Genomic DNA, 17,136 nt, shown 5'->3' with positions numbered 1-17,136 from the left:
TTATGTTGATAAGACCAATCGAGCACTTGAAGATAGAATTAGAGAACACGTTTACTATATAAATACACTTGATACTAAAAGTGCCCTAGTAAGACATCTATTGCAGGCGGGGGGCTGAACATTGTTTTACTTTTTCAGTTTTACAGGTTTTATACACTGATGGTAGCATGGGAGATGTCAAGAATTTAACAGAAAAGGCGGAGCAGAGATGGATCATTCAGCTACAAGCTGATAAGTATTTTGGGATGGATGATGCTGTTTCTCTAAGACCATTCTTAATAGACAGAAAATTAGTTCATTAGTCTCTATACTTTACCTGTTTTTTAATGTCGACAAGGAGATGGTGTCTGTTGACAGTTGCTAGGACAATGGCGAGTATTTTCTTGCCATATATGCACCATGTTTTTGGGGCAATAGTTTTTCAATTTTGTCATAGTTTTTGGATTCAACAAGGAATTTTTTGGTAAGTTAAATACTGAGTATACTTTGTGATGATTTTTGTAGCTGGACTTCAGTCATTGTTTTAGATATTTTGTTGTATTTTGTATGTCGTTTTCACATTTAGGGAATAGAGATTTATTTTATAGGTAGGTTTAAACAATTGCATTTAGATGACAACATGATGTAAAAGAAAGTTTTGTATGATATTTTATCGAATTTGCACAGGTAGAGTTTTAGTATGACAAAGTTTTTATGTATATGCTAAATTGCGATTGTATTGATTAGTTATGACAACGTTTTTCTAATTACTAAGTGAGCTCTTTGCTTCTTATTCAAAGAACAGCTGAGCCATTTTGTTTTAAAGTCTGATGAAGCATGGCTGATCCATGCAAAAGTGCTTACTTTGTTTGATTTTTATTTTAATAAACCTTATTTGCCAGCCTTTTGCCGTGTTTTGTCACTACATTTTGTTTTTGGATTTCATGTATTTTATGGATGTCATGACTTAGTCCTTGGCAGTGAATTTTTAGTCATTTAACCTTATTGAAGGTGCCTTCTTTCTGCATGCTGTCCCTTCAGACCTTATTTCCTCTCATTCTTCCTCATGCTTTTATGGCGTCACTGGATATCAAGGATGCTTACCTTCACATTCCCATTCATCCCTTTTACAGGAATTTTTTACGTTTCTCTGTTTCTTCCTTGCATTTCAGTTCCCTGCTCTGCCCTTTGCCCTTTCTACTGCCACGAGGATATTCACCAAATGCTTAGCACTTGTAATTGCCTTTTGCAGGCTTCAAGGGATCAAAGTTTCCCTTACTTAGATGGCCTTCTACTTCAGACGTCTTCCTAAGAGATCTTGCTGCAGAACCTACACTTCACTGTTTCCCGTCTGCAAAGACTGGGATTCACCGTAAACTTCACAAAGCCATCCCTCACCTCTTCTCCGGATCAGGTTTTCCTGGGGTGCAGGATTCAGACAAACCTTATGCTGGCTTCCCTTCCCCCCTCCAAAGGCTCAGTCACTCATTTCTTTCATCCAGAGTGATCTTCCTCTACATTCTATCACAGCCAAGGGAGTTCCTCAGACTTCTGGGTTTCATGGCATCCACTATTCCAGTGGAACCATTAACCAAACATCACATGAGGAAGTTTCATTGGTTCCTGAAAACAGTATGGATGCAACATGCTCATCCTCTAGAGGCTTTGGTTCCCCTTCTTCCTTATCTGAAGAAACTACATTGATGGATTTAGCAGGTGACCCTGAACCCGATTCTCCCTCTGTATCCTCCTCTTCCCTCTCAGGAGGAGTTCACAGGTGCTTCAGATGTAGGCTGGGGAGCAGCCTTCAGATCCACAAAGGTACAGGCGGTCTGGTCACCTTCCCAAAGAAAGGAGCGCATCAACATCAGAGAGATGAGAGCGCCTTTGCTGGCCCTTCAGGCTTTTCATGCTCTTTTTCTTCCAGGTCCTCTCAAACTGTTTACTGACAACACTGCAGTATTCTGGTATGTAAGCAAGCAGGGGGGACTAAATCTTACCTTCTTTGCAGGCTAGCTGTCATGGCATGGGAACCTCCAGTTCAGTATCAAGCGACTCTTAGGCAGTGTACATGTCCTCCAGTCAAAATCATTTGGCAGACACCCTGAGCAGGTCCTTGACTCAGTCCCACGAATGAATGCTTCACAGGGATGTGTTTCTGGACATTGTCAGTGGGGTGGTACTCAAGCAAATCTATTTACCTCCCCTCTGATCAGACAACTTCCTCTGTTTTGTGTCAGAGTCCCAGGTCCTTTGGTTTAGAAGGTGGGCACCCTGTCCTCCTCTTGGAAGAGGTTGTTTCTTTATGCATACGACACCCCTTCCTCTAATTCCAAAAGTCCTGTTCATGATTCAGCAGGACCAACCAGAAATCTTGCTGGTGACTCGCATTTGGCCAAGACAGCACAGTTTCCTCCTCCTGCATGTAGCCTAGGGCAATCATCACAAGTTACCTCACAGGATGGACCTTCTCACACAAGACAAAGGATGTATTATCCATCCCCACCTGCCAATGTTGCAGCTGACCCTGTGGGTGATAGGATTTTAATTCCTTCAGACACGTTTTTTTTCCCTGAGGGAAGTGCTTAGGGTTTTGCAGGAGGCCAGAAAACCCAATACTAGAAAATCCTACTCATCTAAATGGAAGAGGTTTTCTGTTTGGTGTCTTTCACGTAACATGAATCCAATGACTGTGGATGTTCCATTGGTTCTTTATTTGTGTGTGTGGCTCAATGCTAGGTCGGCCTATTCCTCTGTCAAGGTCCAGTTGTTAGTTATTTGTGCTCTTCTGCCTTTATCTCCTCCTCTAGCTACTAGGTTTGAGGCTAAACAATTCCCCAAAGGCATCCTACATATTAGACCTCCAAGGAAGCCTATTCGTCCTCCTTGGGATCTTAACTTTGTTTTGGCAAAATTGACTTTGGCTCCTTTTGAGCCTGTGGCTGCAGCTTCTTTGCAGCATTTCTCTTGGAAGACTGTTTTGTTAGCTTTGCTTCAGCTAAAAAAGTGTCTAGAGTTGCAAGCTCTTATGACTTCTACTTTTTTGGTTTTCCACAAGGACAAGGTGTCCTTGCATACTAACTCTTCCTTTATGCCCAAGGTTGTTAATGAGTTGTCGCTTAATCTGTCCATTTATTTGCCCACCCTTTTCTCTTCTACACAATCTCCTAGGGAGAAGGTATTGCGTAACTTGGGTGTGCATAGACAACTTTGCTTTTATTTAGTTAAAAGCAAGGCTTTCAAGAAATCTGATCAGCTTTTTGTTTCTTTTCATTCCAGGTCTTTGGGATTGCCTGTTTCCAATCAGACATTTCCTGTTGAATTTCTAAGGGTATTTCCTTTTGTTATGTTTCTCATGGAAAGAGCCTCCATTTTCTGTTAAGGCTGACTCTACTAGGGCTGTGGTGCCTTCTGGTGTTTCCCTCAAGGGTTTGGACACTAATTCCAATGTTCGAGTTTCACTGTTGTAGTCATTACATTTGGGTAATCCTGCTGGCAGGTTGCCCTCAGTCGGCCTGAATTCCAAAGTCCTGGGTCCTGCGTCAGCTGCTGTCGCCCCTTCCCTGACGTCAGGTCGTCAGGGGTATAAAAGATGCGGTCGACGCCATTTTAGTCTTTCTTGCCGCATGGTGCCGGAAGCAGAAGCAGTTTGCAATTGCCGGTCAGCCAACTCCTGAGATTTTCGTGTTCGAGTTTCAGATCCGAAGTCTTCAATAAAGCTAAGTACCCCGTTGGGGAAACTTTTTTCTTGCTCCAGACTGATGTCAGAAAAAGTAAATAATTGTATTTCTTGTGGAAAGCAAATATCTCATAAGGACTTTCATTCTTACTGTATTCCTTGCCTAGGCCCTGATCACAACGTTTCTGGTTGTCAGTTTTGTGCTAGATTTAACCAACGCGCACTATTAAGCGTCGGTATGATTTTGCTTTAAACTATTTTGGACGCCGGTTTAATTATCCAGAAATGTCATCGGATAGCCATCCGACTATCAGAGTTCACAAAAAACACAAAAGGAGAGAGATAGACAATAGAGGCCCAAAACCGACGACAAAGCTTCTCCTAAGCCAGTCGCCGGTTCGCCGGTTCTCAGTGAGGTGCTTTCACTGCCCCTGACGCCAGCTACTTTAGAGTCGCAGGCCGCTACCGACTCCTAAGTGGAGTCGGCCATGCCGCTGGAAACTCAAGGTATTGGAGCCTCTGATACTATTCCTTCAGATGGGTCCGGAGCCGCTGAGCAGGCACTGGCTTCTGAGGGTGTAGTCAGACCTAAACATCTTTACATTAAACCATCCTCCGCTTCAAAGGCTAAATCACCTTCTAAGGCAAAGAAAGAAACTCAAGAGCCACGTGGACAGGCCTCTTTGCCCAAAAAACAGATACTTAAAATGGCCGAAGACTTAATTACCTTGATCAGGGGTTCCCATCCCCCTCCTGATAAGAGGCCTAGGCAAGAGACTGACTGATTCTTCAGATCAGGTTTCTATTTCTTCTGATTCCTCTTCTGATCAGGAATATTCTCTTCCCTCCATGAGGATTCTGATGCTGAAGAATCTATACCTTCAGCTTCTCCTGCAGAGGACTATTCTTTTGGGGAAACCGTGCATACCATGAGGGAGCATTTCCACTGGGAGAGCCAAGATTTTTCAGAATCTAAAAAGAGGCTCAGGGATTTCCTTTTACTACCTCAACACAGGCCACTAGCCATTCCACCTATGTTAGACATTGTAGATGTGTTTTCGGAGTCTAGTCTTACCCCTGACTCCTTACCTCCAGCTCCTGTTAAGCCTGGCAGATATTACAGGGCTCCTGACTCTCATAAATTCCTTTTTAAAAACCCTGCTGCAGACCCAGAAACTATTTCACAGGTTCCCAAAGGAGTTGAGGCTTCAGCTGCAAAAATCCCTACTCCCTCTTACAGAGATTCTAGGGCACTGGATAGATGGAGAAAAAAGGTTTATACATCTCCTACCTTGGCTATAAGGGCCTTAAACTGTCAGTTTTATATGCTCAAATATCAGCAACATGTCATGGCATTGCTTAAACAGAAAATGTTATTAAACTCTGAATGTGCAGAAAACAAGGAAATGCAGGATTTATTGCATGCAGCTGAACAAGTTGGAAAGCATACTTTGCAATGTGGTTTTAATTCTTTGGAGGCCTCCTGCAGGGCCACAGTCACGGGTTCTGTAATTAGGAGGCATGCGTGGTTAAAGGAACAGAATCTGCCTGATCATGTCAAACTTAAATTATTAGATGCACCTTTACAGCATGATACTTTGTTTGGTGTTAAGGCAGAAGGAAAATGGAGGACAAAGCTACATTTATGCAAACTGTCAAAGATTTTTTACAACTACAGCCACCTAGGTTTAGTAGACACTGGCCTACAAAGAATTGGTCCTTTCCTGAGTCACAGACCTCAAAGGGGCAGATCCAGAAACTCCTAGAGGCAGATCCCAGGCGCAAGGTTCATACAGGTCAAAGCAATGGGGTGCTTCTACCTCCAAAGTTGGAGAGGACAAATCACAACCATACAGGAAACAGTCCCAATGACTGCCCCCTGCCTGCACCAAGCACTTATCTCCTGGCAGCACCCTTAGGGGGCAAATTAGCATTTTTTTCTCAAAACCGGCACATTATAACCCAGGACAAGTGGGTTCTAAATATCGTGTAGCAAGGCTACAAGCTCCATTTCCATTCCCTGCCAAAGGCAAACGGCTGGCCAGACCTGCCAAAAAATCAATGGGCAGAGGCACAAAAACAAGTCTCATCCCTCATGGGCATGGGGGCCATTCAACAAGTACCAGAGCAAGAGCAGGGACAAGGATTTTACTCGACTGTTCTTGGTACCCAGAAAGGACAAGGCCTGGAGACCAATGCTGGACCTATCTATTCTGAACACATTCCTGGATATACCAAAATTCAAGATGTTGACTTTGCAGCAACTTCTGCTCATGCTGGGCAAGAACACTTGGCTTGTGACTCTAGACCTAAAAGAGGCATACCTGCATGTCCCAGTCAGACAATTATGCAGAAGATACCTCCGATTCAAGGCTGGCTCAATGCATTACCAATTTTCTGCACTGCCCTTTGGCTTATCTACTGCGCCCAGGGTCTTGCAAAGTGCCTGGCACCAGTAATTGCATTCTGCAGACAAAGAGGAATACAAATATATCCTTACTTGGACGACTGTCTAATTTAAGCAGAGAACAAGGACATTCTTCTGCAGCATCTGGCATTTGTGAAAAGACTTCTAACATGCCTAGGGGTACACAGTCAATGAAAAGAAATCAAAACTAGTACCCTCTCGAGATAATATTCCTGGGTGCAAGCTTAAATACAACTGCCCAGATGGCTTCTCACGCCAGACAAACAAAGGCAACTGACTACCTATTTCAAAACGTTGGCAACAAAGGCCCAGTTATCTGCAAGAAAAATTCTGCAGGCTTTGGGCTTCATGGCATCCTGCATCGTACTAATTCCATATGCAAGACTGCATATGAGGAAACTTCAATGGTACCTAAAAAGTGTTTGGACTCAACATTGCCACAGCCTGGAAACAATGATTACTCTCTTTCCCTGCCTACAACAGGAGTTTTGATGGTGGGCAAAGGCTTGTCACCAAAACAAGGGACAGCCATTCACATTACCCCCAGCCAGGCAGACACTAACAACAGATGCATCAGATTATGCCTGTGGGGCCCACATGGCAGGAAGATGCATTCAGGGCACATGGCCCTCAACCCAAATGCATCTACATATCAGTCAAAAAGAGATGCTAGCTGTTCAGAATGCCCTGACAGCCTTCAAGGACCTACTTCATCCAGGACAACTACTGATAAAGACAGAAAACACCAACGGTCATGTGGTATATAAACAAGCAGGGGTGCATGCATTCTTACCCCCTTTGCAGACTAGCCATGACTTTGTGGGACACATCATTAACTTACCAAGTACATCTGCAGGCACAATACCTGCCAGGAAGGAACAATACTGTGGCAGACTAATTAAGCAGAAACCTCATGGATCCCCATGAGTGGCAGCTGAATCCACAAGTCTTCAGCATGATAACAAGGAAGTGGGGATGCCCGAACATAGATATATTTGCCTCCCCTCACAACTACCAACTAAAAAGATTCTGCACAAGGACTTATCACAGACAAGCATGGATAGTGGACGCCCTATCTTTCAGCTGGCAAAACCTATCAGTATATGCCTTTCTCCCACTGCCTCTACTCCCCAAGGTACTCCTAAATGTCAGACAGGAGAAGCCAAAAATTATACTGATTGCCCCAGACTGGCCCCGCCAGTACTGGTTTCCAATCCTAAAGAACTTGTCTCAATGCCCAGCTTGGACCTTACCTCAAATACCTCATCTACTGTCCCAGCAAAACAATCAGATCCTGCACAGCCAACTCGGAACTTTAAACCTGGCAGCATGGCGGATAATGTAGTCATACAAAACACACCTCTCAGTAAAGCTGTGATGGATATCGTTTTGTAGGCCAGAAGGCTTAGTACTAGAAAATCGTATGCTGGAAAATGGAAGAGATTCTGTGCTTGGAATCAGGCACAAGGAATTGATACAGCTGTGCCAAATATTCCTCAGATTTTACAATACCTAACTGAGATGCTGGACAAAGGCCTATCCTTTTCATCTATTAAAATTCATGCCTCTGCCATTTCGGCTCATTACAATACAGAGCCACCAATCTTTTCTCATCCCTTATTAAAGCAGTACACCAGAGGAGCCAAAAATGTAAGGCCTCCAAGGAGATCAGCAATGACTGCATGGGACCTCAACTATGTCTTGGAAAAACTCACCCTGTCTCCTTTTGAGCCAGCTGCTACTGCTGATCTAAAGTTTTTATCTTGGAAAACAGCTCTGCTTCTAGCAATAACTTCTGCAAGACAAGTTTCAGAGCTACAGGCACTCATGGCTGTGGAACCTTTTATCATTTTTTTATCCAGACAGCCCCAACATTTATGCCTAAGGTGGTGTCCATTGTGGCTCTTAACCAAACTATTCATCTGCCAACTTTCTATCCAAATCCACAGAACAAGGGGGAGAGAATTCTGCATTCTTTGGACGTACACAGACAGCTTAGATTCTACTTGGACAGAACCAAAGTTTTCAGAAAGACAGAGCAATTACTAGTGGCATATGCTGCAGGATCACAAGGAAAGGCCATCTCAAAGCAGACTATTTCAAAGCGGATAGGCCACTGCATTCTTTTCTGCTACTTACACCATGGCAAGTCAGTGCCTAAGGGCATTAGGCCACATTCAACCAGAGCTGCAGCCACTTCAGCAGCCTTTCTCAGGGGAGTATCAACCAAGGACATTTTAGAGGCTGCTACTTAGAGTTCAGTGCACACCTTTACAAAGCACCATCATCTGCCACTCTACTCTAAATCCAGGGCAGGCTTTGCCACTGCAGTTCTGCAGGGCCTCATAGCCGCTCCTAACGCTGTTTAGCTCTAGCCTCCCAACCATAGCTTTGGGGCTCTACCCAAATGTAATGACTGCAGCAGTGAAACACGAAGAACATAGTGCAGTTGTGTACACTTACCATAAATGTAGATGTTTGAGTGTATTCATTGTTGCAGTCCAGGTTGCCCACCCGCCATCCCCCTTTCTTCTGATTTGACCTATGTGGTGTATTTGCTTGTAGATGAAGATAAAGTTTATTTTGGTGCATGTATTTATTTATATATATATATATATATATATATATATATATATATATATATATATATATATTGGCTACCGTTTTAGGGGGCACCTGACATCTGGGGCAAGAAAAACTAAAGAAAATGGCATCTGCTGCATCTTTTATACCCCTGACGACCTGACGTCAGGGAAGGGGTGACAGCAGCCGACGCAGGACCCAGGACTTTGGAATTCAGGCCGACTGAGGGCAACCTGCCAGCAGGATTACCCAAATGTAATGACTGCAACAGTGAATACACTCGAACATCTACATTTATGGTAAGTGTACACAAATGTACTTTCTTGAAGCAGCTACCTGGACTTCTGTACATACCTTCACCAAATACTACAAGTTCATTGAAATCTCCAGAGCTACGACTGGTTTTACTAGAGGCATTCTCCATGGCTTTTTAGAGAGCTCTATTACCCCTTCCACCTCCCAGCTTTCTTCATGAGCTATGGTACTCTCCATGTTATGAATACTTCAGCAGTAGAATAGAAGGATATATAGTGTAGTGTAAGTAAAATCTTACCATAATGATAGGTGTCCTCCTCTTCACTGTTGCAGTATTCTATCCCTCCCTCCTATCCCCCCTGTTTTTTGTTTTTTCTTATGGATGTATGATTCACCTCTTTGTTTCCTTGTACTGCCATTCCTTCTGAGGCATTCATGTCTGAGGATAGTACGTGCAGACGTTGCTTTTATGGCTGACCATGCGAGAGCATATTTGCGCAGCAACTACTTGGTCAACAGGTCATACTTTTGTATTTCATTCCAAGGTTGGTGAACAGTTTAGGTCATGTTCCTCCTTTGGTTCCACCATACTCAGGAATATCTTTCCGTAATACCACCCGGGTCTGTAAGTTTAGGAATCTGTCTCGTAGTTGAATCGGATGAAAATAGACCACAGTGGATATGACAGTTGAGTACTTACTGGCATACCCTGTCTGTGAGCAGTCCTTACAGCCTGTTCTTATAATCCTGCCATTTTTCTTTCCTACATTCTGGATTTAGACTTGAACAGGGCTTATGTGATTCATATATACACATGTATCAGTTTATATATGTATATAGTGTTTTAATGGGGGGCAAACTTGATCTAAGGTACTGAGGTGGAGTTCAGGGAATTATGGGTAGGGGAGTTGTCAGAGCCCTAGAACTGAAGAACCTTAGAGTTGGTATTGAGGTTAGATCTGATCAGCTCTGAAAACCCATAGCTGAATCGGATGAAAATCAGACATGAATCTGTTAGTAGGGTAAGTACTTAACTTTCATTTTGTCAACTGTTGTGAAATTGTACAGTTTAAATAAACAGGCTTGAAAAATCACTTCATTTACAAATACTGATCTTATCAGAAAACATGAAGCTGTAAATGTGTCATGATCTTATTTAAAATAAACATGTTGCAGAATATGTAAAATGTTTTACAGTGAATGTCGAGCACAAGTTTTCCTCTAATTATGCCATCTCTTTTGAAATGTGAACAGACTATGCACGATTTTGAATATCTGAAACTTCTAGGAAAAGGTACATTTGGAAAAGTCATTCTAGTAAAAGAAAAAGCAACTGGACGTTATTATGCAATGAAGATTCTGAAAAAAGAAGTCATAGTTGCAAAGGTAATGCAATAAAATATTTTTTACTCCAAGATTAATGGTTTACGTAGGATTTGTATGATTTGTCCTTAGTTTCAAGCTGACATTTTATTTCCTTGGCGTTGTCCTGATCTATTTTGTTTTGCAAAACCTTTTAGGGTGTGTCTGTCTCATATTATGTATCAAGTAATACAAATATTTTTCCCTACAGGATGAAGTAGCCCATACACTTACAGAAAACAGAGTTTTACAAAATTCAAAACATCCTTTCTTAACAGTAAGTTTCTGTAGTTTCTTTCACGTGTGTTTTTTGATATTTCTGAAATTTTTCTTGAAGGGCTGATTATAAGTGATGCAGAAGAAAATGGCTGGACCTTGAATGACATTTGTGTTGCATATTTCTGTAAATGTTGGAAAAAGCAGTGTGTTTATAAGTTTGACTAAAGTGTGTGTTCAACCTACAGTGGTTAAATGGAAGTAATTATCATAGATACTTCTTGAAGTGTGCATCTTTCTTTTAATTGTTAGTCTGTAGCTCAGCTTGCATACGCTGACAGGTTGATCCCGACCACATACTTTCCATTTGTTTAAACTGTATCTTTCATATTGGGTGCTGAGTTACATCAGTACCAGATGACATGACAAAAATTTTTAGTAATGTGATAACTCGTTTCCCTTATTTTGTTTTACAATTTAAAAATTTAAAAAAAAGTTTGCCATCCTTGGAAAATTTTAGCGATAAATATTTCATTATTACATTTAGTGCATTAAGAAAATAATTACTTCAGAGTTTAAAGAAAATTGACTCCCAGATTTACAAGGAAGTACAAGAGTATGCTACTCAGAGGGCTGTTGTATCTCCATGCTACAGTAGTAAAAAATCATAACTTGCTAGTCTGCATCTGTTATGGTCTGGCCGAAGCACTGTATCAGTATTTTAGATGCAGGAAGTACAAGATGTCCATCCATAGTCACTGTTTACAGTATTAGTAAACCAGTGTTAGTGGACTTCCAAGATGGCTGCACATTGATTAACAGCTTAATTTCAACTCTCCCAGTGTGAAAACAGAAACTTGGAAGAGAGAACGAGTGAACTCATCTTTTTGGATACATTTCAGTAACTGGGTAGTAAGTGCACTGCCTGGATGCTGGCAAAAAATAAATTCAGAGAACCTGAAAGAAAGCCATCCACAAAAGGTGAGGAAAAACACTGACTGGGAAGAATTTTGCAGCTGTTCAGCCAAAAGTAGTGCAAGCTCCAGCTTTGATGCATGACATGACTTCCAGTAACCTAGAGGAAAAAAAGAAAAATATACTCAGAGGTATCTCTCACAGATACCAGGTATCTGTCTCAGTGAGACTCTTTTGGAGGATGTGAGTGTCAGCCGGAGAGTCCATTATAGCCCCCAGTTTGCAGTCGTCAACGAACTTGGTCAGCCACAGTCCTCCTGTGCTTGCCTGTACCTCTGAGAAGTATATGCTGAACAGGAGGTGTCCTCGGACTGAGCCCTAGGGAATGCCACTTGTAACCGGTTTAGAGTCAGACCTAGCTCCCGCAACTCTTACCGTGTGGGTTCTGTCCATGATCCAGTTGGCAACCCATCTCGTGTTGCAGGGGTTTATGTTCAGGCTGGTGAGCTTGTCTATAATATCTGAATGGGGAATGATGTTGAAGGCCTTTGCTAGGTCTAGGTGGGCTGTGTGGACCACCTTTCCCTCATCTATAGCCTTGGTAACTGTCTCAAAGAAGTCCACCAGGTTTAGGAGGTATGACATGCCCTTAAGATAGCTGAACTGGGTAGGGTTCAGTGTTTGGAGGTTCTCAATGTCTCTGTTAATGAGATCCATGATGATGTGCTCCATAGCCTTGCAGACCAAGCTAGTCAGGTTTATAGGACAATAGTTCCCGGGGTCTGTTGTGGCTCCACCTTTGTGGAGTGGAATAACCATTATTGTGTGCCACTCTATGGGCACGTAGCCTGTGGAGTGGCTGAGTTTGCACAGTGTGTTTAGGTGAGGAGTTGGTTCATCTTGGAGCTCGTGTAGGACGCAGCCTGGGACACCATCCGGTCCCATTGATGCTGTGTTTTTGGCTTTGGAGAGGGCTGTTGTAATCTGAGTGCCTGTGATTTCAGGGGCACTACATTCTTCTGGTGTGGTTATGGGCCGTGGTGGGGGTGAAGTTTGCACTGAACCTGTCTGCCAGGATGTTGGCGATGTCTGTCAGTTCAGTGTATTTTGTGCCATTCTGCATTAACTCCGAGCAGATCTGAGAATTGCCACTTAGATTCATGACATAGCTAAAGAATGCCTTGTGGTTATCTTTGGAGTCCTTGGCAATTTTTCTTTCAAAGCTAGCCTTGGATGATTTTATGAGGTATCGTAGTTTCTTGCTGATACTGATCCAGGGATGTCTTCCCTTCTTGGTTTTTTACTGTACTAGTTACCTCCTATTGTTTAGCTTGTTTATGGCAGGGGTCCACCAAACTGGTTTCTTTTTCTTGGAGGAGTGAGTCTTGGTTTTGATTGGGATAGCATGATCCATGCATTCTTGTAGGTGCCCGTAGAGTGCATTAGTAAAGGATTTTGCATCTTGGACAGCGTTATTTTTTAGCATGGGGGCTTTGAAACTTTCCACCTCAGTCTTAAGTAACGTGAAGTTTGCTTTTAAAAAGTTTTTCATTGTGGTTTCTTTGACCGGGGGTGGGGCGGAATGTGAAAATCCAGAGTGATTAGTTTATGGTCAGATCTAACCAGCATGGGGTTGACCTCCAGTGTGGAACACCGGTCGCCCATGTTGGTGATGACCAGGTCCGATATGTTGTCACCTCTGGTGGGGGTGTTAAACCAGTTGATCCAGGGCATTTGAGTTTATAAATTCTAGGAAATGTTGGGCAAGGGACTTTGTACTTGAGTAGTTCTCCCAGTTAATGTTTGGGTAATTGAAATTACCCAATATCAGGGTGTTTGGTAGGACCTTTATGCTTCGCAGTGTTTCCAGAAATGCAGAATGGGGGTCTTGGGACATGGTGGGTGATCTGTAGCAAGCTACAATTTGAATTGCAGTTTTGCCCATTGTTAGTTGCACGTGGATGATCTCTAAAGCATCATGCTGTGCCACTAACCTGGAGGTGTGGGTATCCTTGATGAATATGGATACACCCCCGCCTTTTTTATTTCGGTCTGGGTTTTGTGGCCAAAATGTATGGTATGAGTTGTAGCCTGGTAGTGCTGGGGTGCTCTATGGAGCCTTAAACCAGGTTTCTGTTACTGCACATATATCGAGGCACTCCTCAGTATGTAGAAAATCAAGTGTGTGCATTTTGAGGTTTAGACTTCTGGCATTGAGTAGCATTACCCTCATTTTTTTGTTACTTGCTATTTACGGCAGTGGGTTTATCTTTTGAGCCTTGCCTAAAAAAGGCACTATGGGGGTGGCAAGAGCCTTGGCCAGTATTCGAAAACCTAGGGGTGCAAGAAGTCTCTAAGCGAAGCAGCTTGGCTTGTCGAGCATGTCATCCCAGGCTGACAAGACACTGGATTCCCTTTGAATAACACCAGAAGCTTGTCCAATTGTTGAAATTGATAATTTTTTTCTTTATACCGTGGTATCATTCTTGGTGAGGGGCAGGATGCTACTCAGGGTCAGGGTCATACCGGCCTGGGCTACATGATCAGAGCGCTCCTCCATGTCTTTTTTCATGTAATCCAGGGAGGTGTGGCTCAGGTTATTTACACCAACATGGAAAATGACAGAGTCATATTTGTACTTGTTCTGGAGTGACTTGTGTGCTTGTGTTATGTGGCAGATCCTGGCACCCGAAAGGCAGCTAACAATAACCTTCTCCTTGTTCAGCCTAGTGAGTGGGACGTCAGTATGCCTGACTATAGAGTCACCTATTACTAGTGTGTTGGGTACGTTATTTTTCCTTAAGCGCTGTGATTGCGTGGCACACTGGTTTTATGAAGTATGTGATGTTCATCGTGTTACACTGCTGCAGTCATCACACTTGGGTTATCCTGCTGTCAGGCAGTCCCGCAGTCTGCCAGAGTTCCAAAGTCTTGGTCCGGCATCAGTTGCTGTCGCTTCTTCCCTGACGTCAGTGTGCCAGGGGTATATAAGATGCATCCGACGCCATTTTCTCCAGTCTTTCTTGCTGCGCGGTGCCCGAAGCAGAAGCAGTTCGCAAGTGCCAGTCGGCTGACTCCTCTGAGATTTTCAAATCGAATTTCAGACCGAAGTCTTCAATAAAGCTAAGTACCCCGTTGGGGAACCTTTTCTTGCCTCAGTCCGATGTCAGAAAAAGTTAACAATTGCATTTCTTGTGGGAAGCAAATACCTCATAAGGACTTTCATTCTTATTGTATTCCTTGCCTAGGCCCAGACCACGATGTCACAGGTTGTCGGTTTTGTGCTAGGTTTAATAAATGAGCTATTAAACGTCTGTTTGATTTCGCCCGACATTATTTTGGTAGGAAATTTAATTATACCATGCCGTCAGAGCAACCGATGACCGGAATGCATAAAAAACGCAAAGATAAGGACAGGCAGCCGAGACCCAAACCAGACTCCGAGGCCTCTGCTAGGCCAGTCGCCGGTTCTCCGGTTTTCAGTGAGGCGCCTAGGCAGCCCCTGACGACCACTGATTTAGAACCCCAGGCGACATCCAATTCACAAGCGGAGATTGCTAGGCCTCCACAACCTTTACCTTTAGGCCCTTCTGACTCCATGCCTGAAGGAGATTCCGGTGCAATTTAAACGCCTTCAGTTGCAGAAGGTGTCTTCAGACCGACTACACTCACTATTAAATCCTATGCAAAGCTGAAAACTCCTTTAAAAACAAAGAAGACTGTACAGCAGTCTCCAGTACAAGGCCCCATGCCTAAGAAAAAGATGCTTAAGATGGCTGAAGACTTAATTACCCTAATCAGGGGGTTCCCATCCCCCTCCTGATAAAAGGCCAAGACAGGAGGAGGACTATGCTTCCTCTGACCAGGTTTCAGTTTCCTCAGACTCTTCTGAGGAACAGGAATATTCCTTTCCCCCTTATGAAGACTCTGATGCTGAAGTCTATCCCTTCTGCATCTCCCCCAGAAGACTACTCTTTTGGGGAAACCGTACATACCATGAGGGAACATTTCCACTGGGAAGGCCAGGATTACTCTGATTCTAAGAAAAGGCTCCGAGAGTTCCTTTTACTACCCCAGCACAGACCACTTGCTATTCCACCTGTGTTAGACATTGTGGATGATGTTTATTCAGAATCACTACCTCCTGCACCAGCCAAACCAGACGGATACTACAGAGTCCCTGACTCTCACAAATTCCTCTATAAATTCCTGTATATGGTTGCTGACCCAGAAACCATTTCCCAGGGTCCCAAAGGGGTTCAGGCCTCTTTTGATAAAAATCCTGTGCCCTCTGAAAGGGATTCTAGAGCACTAGATAGATGGGGAAAGAAAGTATATACCTCAGCTACTCTAGCTATGAGGGCCTTAAATTGTCAGTTTCACATGCTGAAATGTCAACAATATTTGATGTCTCAATTAACTCATTACAGCTGAGTGACGTCTCCAGGTGTTTCTGCAGTTACCTCCTACTGCGCCAAATATTGCCTGTTCATATTTGCATTAATAATTCCAAAACCATGCTACATACAAGGTATCAGAATATTTTATCTTGAAGCATACATGATGGCAAACACAATTGTATTGCTATATCACATCTGTCAATGGGTATTTGTTAAAAATATAAGGTGATAACTTTATTTTTTAAATGCTGAAGCCATGCTCACTAGGAGTTAAAGGTACACACTCAAAAGAGCTCTAGTGGAGGGAATGAGTTAAAACAAAAAAATGCTCACACATACAGAACAGCTTGATTACAAGGAAATGCAAGATTTGTTGCATGCAGCTGAACAAGTGGGAAAACATATTTTGCAATGTGGATTCGATTCATTGGAAGCTTCTTGTAGAGCAGCAGTGACAGGGTCTGTCATATGCAGGCATGCTTGGTTAAAAGAACAAACTTTACCTGATCATGTTAAAGCAAAGTTATTGGATGCACCTTTACAGCAGGATGTTTTGGTTGGTGTAAAAGCAGAAGAAGTTTTAAAGAAAATGGAGGATAAGGCAAAATCTATGCAGACGGTCAAGGATTTTTTACAGGTTCAGCCCCCTCGTTTCAGCAGAAATTGGCCAACCAAAAACTGGTCCTTTCCAGCTTCTGCCAGACCACAGAGAGGCAGATACAGACGCCCAAGGGGCAGAGGCCAGTCACAAGGCTCTTGCCTCGACAATGGGGTGCCACAACCCAAAAAGGAGGAGAAGACAGGTCTCAAACTACCAGAAGACAAACACAATGACTTACCCCTCAGATGTCCAAGCAAAACCCTCTTGGCAGCTCCCTTGGGGGGAAAACTATTACTTTTTGCAGACAATTGGCACATCATCACAAAAGACAAATGGGTCCTAAATATTGTATCTCAAGGATACAGATTCCACTTTCACACTTTGCCAAGAATAAAAGGAATGACAAACCTGCCACCAAATCAATGGGCAGAGGCTCAAAAGCAAATTTCAGCTCTCATGGACATGAGAGCCATTCAACAGGTTCCTACACAGAAGCAAGGACAAGGATTTTACTCAAGATTGTTTCTAGTTCCCCGAAAGGACAAAGCCTGGAGCCCTATTCTGGACCTCTCAATTCCAAACATACCTGGAAGTACCCAAATTCAAGATGCTAACACTACAGCAACTTCTTCCCATGCTGGGCAAGAAGGCTTGGCTAGTAACGTTGGATCTCAAGGAGGCATACCTGCATGTCCCTATCAGACAAAATTGCAGAAGA

The 17,136-nt window shown here is 43.2% G+C and overlaps 1 protein-coding gene across 4 annotated transcripts in view; it reads left to right on the top strand.

Annotated features, from left to right (window-relative positions):
• AKT1 (AKT serine/threonine kinase 1) overlaps positions 1-17,136 on the top strand; it is a 1,868,331-nt gene that overhangs the window by 903,357 nt on the left and 947,838 nt on the right. For all 4 annotated transcript variants that reach the window (XM_044074354.1, XM_044074351.1, XM_044074355.1 and 1 more), the window contains 2 exons: positions 10,179-10,310; positions 10,498-10,563. In XM_044074354.1, coding sequence (XP_043930289.1) covers positions 10,179-10,310; positions 10,498-10,563 — 198 coding nt within the window. The remainder of the gene's footprint in view (positions 1-10,178; positions 10,311-10,497; positions 10,564-17,136) is intronic.

This window comes from Protopterus annectens, chromosome 6.part0 (assembly GCF_019279795.1).
Source record: "Protopterus annectens isolate FY-2018-M chromosome 6.part0, PAN1.0, whole genome shotgun sequence".
Lineage (NCBI taxonomy): Eukaryota > Metazoa > Chordata > Ceratodontiformes > Protopteridae > Protopterus > Protopterus annectens.
Note: the sequence above shows the minus strand (reverse complement) of the source record. Positions and strands in the feature narration are given on the sequence as shown.